The sequence below is a fragment of the Chenopodium album genome, chromosome 8 (assembly GCF_948465745.1).
Source record: "Chenopodium album chromosome 8, dcCheAlbu1.1, whole genome shotgun sequence".
NCBI classification, from domain to species: Eukaryota; Viridiplantae; Streptophyta; class Magnoliopsida; order Caryophyllales; family Amaranthaceae; genus Chenopodium; species Chenopodium album.
The window spans coordinates 64,371,919-64,384,917 of record NC_137841.1 but is presented as its reverse complement, the minus strand read 5'-3'; the positions used below and the strand labels follow the sequence as shown (position 1 = coordinate 64,384,917).

General features: G+C 31.0%; 1 protein-coding gene across 1 annotated transcript; it reads left to right on the top strand.

The window, feature by feature from the left end:
• Positions 1-2,873: 2,873 nt before the first annotated feature.
• LOC145556253 (potassium transporter 5-like) lies at positions 2,874-12,954 on the top strand. The gene is made up of 8 exons (XM_081617905.1): positions 2,874-3,011; positions 5,302-5,527; positions 7,930-8,184; positions 9,833-9,883; positions 10,515-10,775; positions 11,292-11,459; positions 11,668-11,922; positions 12,002-12,954. The coding sequence occupies exons 1-8, from the start codon at positions 2,874-2,876 to the stop codon at positions 12,952-12,954; spliced, it is 2,307 nt and encodes a 768-aa protein (XP_081474031.1).
• The last annotated feature ends 45 nt before the right edge of the window (positions 12,955-12,999 follow it).

Genomic DNA, 12,999 nt, shown 5'->3' with positions numbered 1-12,999 from the left:
ACTGTCATGGCTTCTCCCCGACACCACCCACCAACAGCAACATCCACCCATCCCCGAAACCACCACCACCCTATACCGTAACTCCCTCTCACCCACCGCAACCAAAAACCAAGATTTGAAACCACCGCAACCAAAAACGAAGATCTGAAACTGACGCAACCAAGATCTGAAATCACCGCAACGAAGCTCATGATGTGTGCCATTTATGGCACTCTTAGGCTAGGTTTTCTTCATATTTTTATGCTCGTTTTTAGTCTTTTATGTCTTATTTTTAGGGAATAATGCTTGATTTGTGTGTAAGTTTAGAGAAATGCGTGCTTTTAATGGTTTTCTTATTATTTTATTCATTTCTTAGCTATTTCTCCCGCTTCTCCGTTTATTTGACTTGTTTTGTAGGTTTGTCCAGTTTCCAGGGATTTGATAATCAAGGAGGGAGCTCAAGTGCATTCAAGGAAGTTAACGGAGCCGAGTTCGAGAAGCCAAGCATGCAAGTCAAGCAACCAATCAAGCTCCGCATCCCGGAGCAACAAAGCAACAGCCCTGAGTAACCGTGCAACGTAGCAACACACCCGAGCAGCCACGTAGCCCAGCAGCGTTGTCGTGCACCCAGTAGCCGCGAGCGCGGGCCCTAGCCCCTCGGGCGCGGGTTCGCTGCCCTGTTCCAGCCTCCGATCTCCGCGGGCGTGGTCGAGTTCCCGCGGGCGCGACTTTCTGGGTTTTATTCGCATTTTAGTTTCTTTTCTCCGTTTGTTTATATATTGTACGGTATTCTTTATTCTTGAGACATGAAATTCTTTAGATTAGAATAGTTTCTCTTTTCTCTAAGGAGGATTAGGTTAGTTTAGGAGTCTCTCTCTCTCTAGATTAGGAGTAGTTTTAGAGAGAGAAAGTGAGGAATTTCAATGGTGATTGAGAGATTGAAGATACAAGGGTGACAATTGTGTTGAAGATCTTCTCTATTATCAATGAGCATTCTTAACTCTATCTCACCTTATTGCTTTGTTTAATTTCATGTTTGTTTGGTTTAATTTGATGTTTGATGCTTGATTAGTGTAATTGTTCTTGATACATTGTTGATTCTTGATTTCCATAGTTGATAGATGATGATTCTTGAATAGTTGTTTGGCTGTATGATTGATAAATTGTGATTAATTTGGGAATTGTGTTGATTGATTGTAAAGATTAAAGTGATTAATGATGGTTTGCATGTGTGTAATTCGATTAGGCCTTGAGAATTATGCTAGATTGCATTGTAATTGCTAATGACACGACCAATTGATTTAGGAATTGCAATTATTGATTGGTTTTGATTGTGATTATCTTAGTTTGTTATTCATAGTGAACCCTAGCTTAACAATTAGGAGATAACTCTTTGATTCCAATTGATTGCTCTTATCATTAGTCTTCACAACCTTTGATTGACATGCTCTTCCCAAGTTGTTTCAATTAACATGATTACTGGTTGATCCCCGTTCCTAGTGTTTTATTTCCTTAGTTACTTGTTTTGTTAGTTGTTAGTATTCTCTCTTTATCTTTGGCTTCGACTTAGCTTAGGCACCCAAATCAAAAGCATTTGAACATAACCGTTCCTTTGGGTTCGACCCTTGACTTGCCTCTATACTCGTATTTAGGTTTGTTAAGTGTTTATAAATTTAGTTTGACTGAGGGAAGATTAGATAACAACCTAGTTTTCCCCTTGTCAGCTCACCCAATTCGCAACCACCACAAAACCACCCTTTACACACTCTCTCACCACTGCAAACCCTAATCAATATTTAATTAGGGTTTCAATTTCGAGGAAGATCAGCGACTATATCATGGAAAAGGAGGTCGGTGACTTGATCGGCGATGGTTCTAATCAAAGTGAGGAAATAAAGAAGCAATGTTAGGGTTTGGGTGGCTGGGACTAGGGTTTTAATTTCTAGGGATCTCGGCGCGGTAGGGGTAGGTTTGGGCGACAGAGGCGACTTGGGTGGGGAATTTCGCGGCGGCAGGAGTTGAGGGGAGGTGCTCAGGGGGGTTTGGGGCTGGCCGGTTGGGTGGGGGATTTCGGCTAGCCGGTGGATTCGGGTCGTCGTTGTGAGAGAAGAGAGAGAAAAGCAGTGGTGGTGGATGGGGGCGGCTACATGGCAAGTGAGAGAAAAGTTGGTGATGATGGTGGTGGACGTGGTTGTGAGGGAGGAGAGAGATTGGGATGGGTTTAGATAATTGATTAATTAATTTTGGTTAATATGTTAATAATCTATAATCTTAATTATTTAATGTGTGTTAGTAAAGCTAACTAAGGGTACATTGGTCATATTAAGTAAAAAAAAGTTACTAAAAAAAGGGAAGTTTTAGTTTGTTGTAAATAATGTGTAACATCCACTTTTGGAAAATGTTGCACATAATGCATAACGAAGGAAGTATATATCTTGAGCTAACCATGAAAGTTTATTTTCGAAATTTTTTCTGATAAAAAATATTAATGATCAGATTTATTCATGACAAATGTAAAAATCAACATGTAACATTTAAAAGTAAACATACAAGACAAAATGATATGCATAATTTATTTCATACGGTACTCGTAGTATTCTAAAAAAGGCAGTTAAGTCGTTGACTTTAAAAATGCTCAATAATTGTATTAAAAAAACCTTGAAAACTCCTACGGCTCATGAAATCTGCCAAAAGGCCAAGAACAACTCCGCATCTAATGGAATCATTAACAATTAATTTATTACATGTTTAGGACCCACATTTCTAGCTTCTCTTTATAAACCCTTTCATCACCCTTCTTCCTTTACTTCTTCCTAGTTTGTAAGTAGCTTCCCATGTTTTAGTGTTTAACACCAAACACACAAAAAATTTACAAACTAAAAAAATTATTGTAAATGCCAAAGAGTAACATAAGCAGCAATCCTGATTCTGATGAGGGTCAAGGGAAGACGACAAGGTTGCGTCGTCATGATTCCCTTGATCTTGAATCCTCTAATGTCAAAGGCCACCATGCCGGAGGGCATTCCACAGCGGTATGTATCATTTTATCTCTGTAGAGTTTTTTCAAAATTAGTTGTCATGTCGTCTTAACTTTATGTATTAATGTATCATTGAACAAGTTTAATTTATAGGCCGGGTTTATATGAACACTTACTAAAATTGTAGTGTTATAATTGTAGAGGTCGTAAATCAAAATGTTCGTTCTGATTTAGTGTTTACCATTGAACTATTGTGTTGTCTAAAAAATAAGGTGAGTTATTGTAAAAGTCAAGGGTTGTAATAGGAATAATATTGAAGAAAGTTTAGGGAGAAGATCTAATTTCGAACGTAGGGACTAATATATTTAATTAGTACCTTAATCAATCTTTAAAAGTAAATTAGTATTGAATAATAAAGATTCGGTATTATTCTGTTCGAGGAAATTAAGAATATGACTTAGCTAGGAAACCTAGGAATTGGTGAATTGGTGTCTACAAATAATGTAACAACTATAAATTGGTTGGAGATTGGAGAAGCTAGCTTAGCTTCATGATGCATGCATCTTTAGAATTCTAATATATTGTTATTTCTCTGAGTATTTTGTTTTTTAAACGCGAAGTTGTTAGAATGAAATCGCAAGAAAAAAAAGTAAATAAATACTTTGTATTATATCACTTATATATAAAGCCGGTCTTGCAGCCAGATCATGAGACAACGACACTTGACATTTCAAATTTTCACCATCGCTTGGAGCGCAAAACTAATATTTTGATTCAATAATTAAATTATAAGATATAGCATTTAATTTGATAGTTGGGATTTTATTTATTAAAAAAACAATTATATTACTAATTAGATTATTAAGCGTAGCCAAATCTATGTTAGATATATAGAGTTTAATCATGCTAGATAATCATATAAACATCACCTATTTGGCTATTTACAAGTTAACTTTGTGTTTATAATAGTATACCATACACAACATTTAAAAATGTTTTGTCTTCCAAAATGGGTGAGGTCATTCACAAATCGATAAAATATGATTTATTTATTTATATTTTTAAAAAAAAAAATTTAAATTTTGGCTGATTTAAATGTCCCAAATGAAGAAAATATTTGTTTTTGCTAGATATTTTATTTTAACTGTCCATAAGACATAAATATCCCTTATCTATAAAAGTATTCTAACAAATATGAGATTCTTTCCATAATTAAATTAAAATATTTTTAAAATTTTAACATAATGAATGATATATGTATTTTTTTTTTATGATGCAAAGAAAGCAAAAAGAAAGACGTAAAAGTTGTGTTTTTTTTAAGCAACTAAGCTACTCCCTCCGTCCCATAATATAATTCATGTTTTCCTATTTTGGAATGTCAAAATATTGTTTCTGTTTCTATTTTTAGATAATATGTAAATACACTCACTTTTTTAACTTTATTCATTCGACTTCATACATTACCCTTGAATTTTACACATGCTTTGTACTTTTCTCCGCTACTTTTTCTCTATAACATTATACTTTTCACTTTTAGTAATGTATATCATCCAATTTCTCCTCCTATTGTTTAAATAATATGAAAAAATACTAACAAGAACTATATTATGGGACATATGGAGTAGTAATTATTTTTACTTCCTCTGGTTTTTTTAGTTGACATCATTCTATTATCACGCTTACCAACGCATGTTTTTTACGATTAATATATTTAATTATCAACATTGTAAAATTATAAAAAGTAGATATTAATAAAATATACATTGAAACGATTCAAACAAGATCTCACATAAATATGGTTTATTGTATTTATAAACCAAAAAAACGAGTCAAAGCGTGTTGTGTGAATAGTGTAAAAGTCAAACGGTGTCAACTAAAAAAGCGGAAGAAGTATAATCTAGCATGTGCCCATGGATTGATAGACAAAACATATTAATTAATTTATACTCCCTGCGAGTCTTGTTAGGAAATTTATAAAGTAGGGAGTATCATGTTGTAATATCGTACTTACAACTGTTAGTCTGTTAACCATATGATACTCACGGCAAATCCAGATTCAATGCATTTCTTCACCGAAAATAATAAAATAAAAATCAATGCATTTGAATTATGTATGTAGCAAACTTGTAATAAAGCTTAATATGATTACGTACAAAAAAAGGTTTATCATAAACAAATCTTAAAATCTCCATAAATATGCTATTGCCAAAAAAAAGGGGATTAAAATTTTCATAAATAAATAGTTTAATATTGATCTAATATTTTTTTTCGTTGTGTTTCAAAAAATATTTCTTCTTTTGTTTTTCTTATTTTGTTTGTATGTTTGTGGTTTTGGGTTGAACAGAATGCAAGTTGGGCAGTGGTGCTAAGTTTGGCCTTTCAAAGTCTTGGTGTTATATATGGAGATATTGGTACTTCGCCTCTTTATGTTTATGCAAGCACCTTCACTAGCGGAATTAAGCATAAAGATGATATTTTGGGAGTTCTTTCTCTCATATATTACACCATTACTTTACTACCCGTTATCAAGTATGTCTTTATCGTCTTACGGGCCAATGACAATGGAAAGGGTATGTAATAATTCAACCTTTCAACATTTTTTTTAGATAGTTTCAAGATTGTTATTACAACATTACCTTGTATTGTTTGTTGGTTGATCTGATCTATTTATATCTAACTCATCTCATCGCATATATAAGTATATAATTAACAGGAAAAAAGTGAGAATTATTATGTACATATATTTTTCTTTCACAAAATAAATTATTGGTATATATAAACAAAATTGAATTTTAATACCTAGAAAAAAATTCAAGAAATTTAAGAAGTTTATATAATACGTCATATATATGAATAGGCCTAGCTATCTAATATATAGTTCATTTTATAACTTTTCTTAAATTTTGTCTATTTTCTTAATTTCGATGCACAACAATTATGATACTAAATCTCATCACAATGTTGATTATATTTTATTCTTAAGGAGATGTAATAAGTAGATTATAAGAGTTGTTTTATTTTTGTTTTTATTATAAAATTAGAATATTTTTAAAAGCCATTGCAAATTTGCAATTAAACAAAAAAACACTTTTTCAATTTTATCTTTTCTGTAAAATAGTTGATGGATTTTCTCTCAAATCTTAAGTACCTTATCAAAAAAAGAAAAAAAAATCTTTTTTTTTCTACTAATATTATTTTGCTCCAAAATAACAGACGGGGTGACCGTCTTCTTACAAAATTTGGTTAATCGGTATTTTCTTCGATAATTGAACAATTATTTAAAAACAAAGGGAGTAAATATAATGATTAGGGTAGTGGCATTGTTTAGGAATATTCCAAAAGCAATTTTAAGTATTTAAAGTACACTTGGCATTATTAAATAAATGACCATAAGTGACATTATTGATTATAATACTACAGTAGTAAGCTAAGCTAGTACGGCATTGGAGAAATGCGTAAGCAATCGTGTCCTTTTATTTGTATAACGTTGTACTAGTATCTACCTGAAATTAATTCTAATCTAATCATTAATCATTAATCAATCATTATTATAATCAATAAGACCGAGTTCATCTTAAGCACTCCTTGACCATACAATCTTACCAACCTAAGGTTATTATTTACACCCAAATACCTAGCTGTATATAAGAATCTCTTCTAATATACTACATTACTTCACAAAATAAATTATAAACTATAGTACTTATGTATAATTCTTCTAATATAGTATAATAATACTTCTTTTATTTTTAGAATTACAATGTAAAACTTTTAACACTTGTCATTTTACATTTTACACTATTAATATCTTAATTATTTTATAGTTTAAATTATTAAAGTTTATATTGTAAAAGCATCTATTGAAACGAATTTAATTAGATCCCATATAATAATGTTTTTCTTAACTTATAAAATACGCAAGACATTCAAAAGAGAGTACATGAATAGTTTAAAATCTCAAATATTGCAATTAAAAAAGAGGGGATTTTTTTTAATTCTTTCTTTGACAGGTTAAATTTGTTTGTTATGTAGTCAATAAAGCTCTATTTGATTTTGTCATTTTTTTTTAATTTGAAGTTAAATGAACTTTTATTTTATATGAACCGTCAATGAAATTATATTATCTTTTATTTATTCTATACTTGTAATATTTTAATTGAATTTATTTCATTTGAAATTTTTTTCGCATTTATTTTATTGACTTTACTTTATTTAAAAAATTTTAATTTTTTTTTTCTAAACTCATTTAATTTTATAGCATATTTTTTTTTTAAAATTAATTTTTTTTGTTTATATTTTTTCTGAATTTATATGAATAATTTTTCTTTTGAAATAAGATACTCCGTGAATAAGTTAAAATAAGATGAAACAAATATACCCTTAATTCCTTATAAAAAATAAATTTAAAAAAAAAAAACCTTAATCTTAGCAAAAAAAATTGATAATTATAAAAGAACGTATCCTATTTTGAATTGTTCAATGTTGTACAATAACTTAATATACTACCAATCATCTACTAACAAGCCCATGATCAAGCCCACACTAAAAGGCTTACAAATCATAATACACATAGTACACACTAGTTAATAAACAAGACCAACCTTTCATATTCTTTCCATGTGGGACAATGCTCCCACAAAAACTTACTTATTGAAGACACTACATACAACAATTATTTCAAGAATTAAAATGATGCATGGAGTACAAATATATTCTATTAAGCTAAGTATGTGCATCATGTTCTCTAGTAGTGTATATAGCATCTAAACATTCTCCACGGTATACATTGCTCTTTGCAATTTGAAGAAATAAAATGTGAAAAAGATAAATATTAGTATAAATTTTATATGATGCACTCGGATGTATAATATTGTAATAATGTAAATTCGATTCTATCAAAAAAGGATTAATTGTAAGATTTTAGAGGTGTCGTTGATTAATTTATGTTAGGTTTCTTTGTTTTTACTTATAGGTGGAACATTTGCCTTGTATTCCCTTCTATGTCGAAATGCAAAAGTTGGTTTACTACCTAGTCAACAAATTGAAGATCAAGAAGTATCGAACTACCAACTTGAATTGCCAACCAAATGCAATCAATTAGGTGTATCATTGAAGCTCAAAACCTTCTTGGAAAACAACAAGCTTTCCAAGTACATTCTTTTGATTGTTACAATGCTTTCTACTTCCTTGGTCATTGGTGATGGTGTCCTCACTCCATCCATCTCAGGTTTTATATCTTTCCTTATAAAGTACGAGTCAATTACAAATTACGTTACTTTAAGTTATTCAAAGTAAACTTATCCCCCGTTCAAAAAAAAAGAAAAAAAGAAAAAAGGAAAAAAAGAAAAAATGGTAAACTTATCCCCTATAGCCGCATTTGTAGCAGTTTTAGAGGAAAGCTACTACCTTTGTTTTATATTGTTTGCAACGATTAGATATTTTCCTCTCTAATTATGTCAAATCGCTGCAAATAATATGAAACGGGGGTAGTAGTTATACTTCAACTTGTTCAGTTATAGATGTCGTCTGACTTTTATTTAATGGGTTGATTTTTATTTTATTTTTTTAAAAAAAATGTTATTAACTAGTGGTCGTAGTGGATGTTGAAGAAAGAACTAATATTTTTAAGAGATATTTCACTGTAACTTGTTGAAATTAATATAAGTGCGCACATTATAATTTGAAGTAGTAGAATCAATTAACCTATACTAAAAACGAACCTAAAGTGACACTTGTCATGATATCATTAAAAAATTTCCTGCCTTTCTTTTTTCTTTCTTTCTTTATTTTTTTTTTTTTGCCAAATTTGAATGACTTCCAATTTTTTACCTACAATAATACTTATTTCCATTTTAACAACACATTTAATCCAATCATACTCAATTAATTTTTTTTTATTATTTTTTAAACATATATTTTATATAATAGGAATCTTTTAGTTACAAATATAGTAACATAGATTAAAATTAAGGTATTGAAATACTTCGTATATATTGTTTTTTTGAAAACAAAATACTTCGTATATCATTATCCAAGATTATTATAATATTATCAATTTTTTTTCTTCCAACTTAAAAATTATTTTAATTAAAAATAGAATAAAATATTTTGGTAGCATACTTTGTATAAATCTTAAAATTATGCATAACGTTTATAAGAACAACCAAACAAAATTATTTTATTATTTATATGTTATAATTGGATTTGCACTTGTCGAGACACAACTTTAACCATCAATATCCTTAATTAAAGACTATTATTTTGTTACAAATATTTTTTTTTGATAAATTGTTGTTAAATTAACATCATTCTTTATAATTTTTGTTATAAAGTTTAATTATTACTGTGCATGGCAAGGGACTTAACCTAGTTCTTCACTAAACTCCATTATGTATATGTCATTATCATTATATAAAATATTTTAGCTATCATCCATGAGAAATGAATTTTTAATTGTCTTAATTAGAATACTTAACCTTAATAAAAGTCAAATTTGGACAACTTTCTTTTTGCTAGGCGTATCTTTTAGAATAATACTTTACTTGTGACAATGACTATTAATTTGACATAGTTTATATTATAAGAAATTAGTTCATTTCTAAAGACCATAAACAAAATAATCTGCTTGTATGATTTAATTTTCTTTTGTCCGTTTTCTTTACTTGTCCTTTTTTTATATCTTCAAGAATTTAAAACGTTTCTAATTATAATAATTGAAGCTAAATATTTTCAAAAATACTAAAATAATCTCAAATGATGACAATATGGACGTCAAAAATGATAGATGTGTATAATTGTGACAATAATATTTGCTTATGACAACTTGTGACCTTTATTAGCATCACCCTAATGATAATCTACTTTTTAATCTCCAGTTTTATCAGCTATTAGTGGGTTAAAAGGAGCTTCGCCTGTTTTTACTGAAGGTATGTATAGTCTCTACTCTCTAGTCTTTTTTTTCATCGTTCATTATTATAATTCATAGTCAAAGTAAAGTGTATGAATAATGTCTGTATATGTTAGGCTTGGATGAGCCAATTTTAATTTTAGGCATGGATGGCCCATTTTGAATTTTAGATAATAAAGGAATATTGGGTTGTATATATATGTTTTTTTGGTGTTTCACCCGGTTCACCCTTTGGGCTAATTTGGGTTCGGAGCTTAGTTCAAGGTGATTAGGTTTTAGTTCTCTCTCAAATGTTGTTACGAGGACCGAACACACAGTACTCCCTATCAAAAACAACTCCAATCACCACTGCATCAACAACCAATTGGTTGGGTTGCATATATAAATTTTTTGGTGTTCCTCCCGGTTCACCTTTAATTTGGGCTAATTTGGGTTCAGAGCTCAGTTCAAGGTGATTAGGTTTTAGTCCTCTCTCAAATGTTGCTTTGGGGACCGAACACACAGTACTCCCTATCAAGTACAACTCCAATCACCACTGCACCAACAACCAATTGGTTGGGTTGCATAAATATGAAAATGTACTATATTTCTTTAATTATATATTGCAGTTGAACAGTATTATTTAAAATTTGTTTAATTTTGTTTTGCAGGAAGAGTTGTTTGGATATCAATAGGCATATTGGTTCTACTATTTTCAGCTCAAAGATTTGGGACTGATAAAGTAGGATATAGTTTTGCTCCAATTGTAACTGTATGGTTTGCATTTAATGCTGGAATTGGTGTCTACAATTTCATAAAATATGATCCTACTGTTATTAAGGCAGTAAATCCATGGTACATTATTCAATATTTTAAAAGGAATGGTAGAGATGCTTGGATCTCCCTTGGTGGTGTCTTCCTTTGTATCACAGGTTTGTCATATCTCTACTAACTCATGATTTTATACAATGTTCTTTCAATATATATATATATATATATATATATATATATATATATATATATATATATATATATATATATATATATGATATTAGGATCTAAGCATTTATTTCTAACTATTTGATGAATTGCTAAAAGAGTTGTATCTAGTTAATTTCCCCGATAAACAAAATTTGTTTATCTGGGGGTATAATTATCTTTTCAAGTATCAGTGGAGGGGTACATGTGTCTTTTTATGAACTAGTTGAGGGGTACATGTGTAATTTCCTCACCAAACAGTAAAAACAAGTTGCAAACAGTAATTGGACAGCTCACCAAAAGTACTGAATAATTGACCACGGTTTTTCAATATATTTACAAAAATGCCATCAGATTAACAAAAATTTGTTTTCGTTTATCTAGCAGATAAACTTGTATTTGCCCATTGCTAAAATCTGATATTGATAAGTTTGTTACTTACATAATTCACATTGTCTTTGTATATGCAGGGACTGAAGCATTATTTGCTGATGTTGGACATTTTTCTGTTAAATCAATCCAACTAAGTATGTCTTTTGTTACATATCCCGCGCTTATGCTAACATACTCGGGGCAAGCTTCATTCCTTCGCTTGAACCAAAATCTAGTTAAAGATACCTTCTATGAATGCATACCAGGTGAATGATTATGGTTACTCTTATTTTTTCTTCTACTGATCTTATCGTTTATGTATTTTATCGTAAATAACAATGTACTTTGTATACAATTGTGACATATAAGGATATAACACATTATAGTAATATGCTTTTATGAATGGTGTTTTCATCTAACATAAACAAACAGTATATCTTACATACCTTAATTTGGTTTAATTTGTTTTATCAGGTCCATTATACTGGCCAATGTTTGTCATAGCTGTTCTAGCTACAATCGTAGCAAGTCAAGCCATGATATCGGGAACTTTCTCTATCATCCAACAATCTCTTGCTCTAGGATGTTTCCCTCGTGTTAAAATCGTTCATACATCTGCCAAATATGAAGGCCAAGTTTACATCCCGGAGATTAATTACTTCCTTATGTTGGCTTGTGTAGGTGTCACACTTGCTTTTAGAACAACCGAAAATATTGGTCATGCCTATGGTAAGTTACCTTAAATCTTTCTTCAATTCATTTTACTTTTTTTTGTGTCATATATTTCTAATATCAAATCATGTGACAGGTATTGCTGTTGCACTTGCTGAGACGATTACATCAGGTTTCATGGTGCTTGTTATACTCGTTATATGGAAAAAACACATAGCAATAGCCATCATATACGCGTGCTGCATTTGGTCAGTCGAGTTGGTTTACTTGAGTTCGGTGCTCTACAAGTTTCCTCATGGTGGATATTTTCCAATAGCATTAGCTAGTGTCTTTCTTGCCCTTATGGTCATATGGAACTATGTATATCGAAAGAAGTACCACTACGAGATGGACCACAAAATCTCTCCTAATACATTTAGGGATCTTGCTAATCAAAGCAATTGTAGTCGTATCCCAGGGCTAGCAATCTTCTACTCCGAGCTAGTTGATGGAATCCCTCCTATTTTCGGTCATTATGTGGAGAACATCTCTGTTTTACACTCTGTACTTGTCTTTGCATCAGTTAAGTCTTTGCCTATTAGTACAGTTCCACCAGAGGAACGATTTCTGTTTCGTAGAGTGCACCCAAGGGACCTCTATGTGTTCCGGTGTGTGGTAAGATATGGATACACTGATGCTCGTAATGAGGAAGAGCCTTTTGAGAGGCTATTAATTGACAGATTGAAGGAATTTATGAAGGACGAGTTTTGGGTTTATGTACAAATGGATCATCCCGAAAGCATTCAAGTCCATGAACACGACGAAAGTGATCAAATTCACCATGGTGATGGTAACCAACATGTGCTAACAAGGGCTCAAGAGGAAGTGTTGGAGAAAGATATCGAGGTGATCGACAAGGCATGGAATGCAGGGGTGGTACATATGATGGGTGAAAGTGAAGTAACTGCTAGCAAATCATCTGGTATTGGAAAGAGGATTGTCATTGATTTTGCTTTCAATTTTATGAAGAAGAATTTACGACAAAGTGATAAGATGTTTGATATTCCTCGTAAGAGATTGCTTAAAGTTGGGATGACATATGAGCTGTAGAAATGGTGAAGGTTGATAATCAACTACATCTTCAAGCTAAGGCAA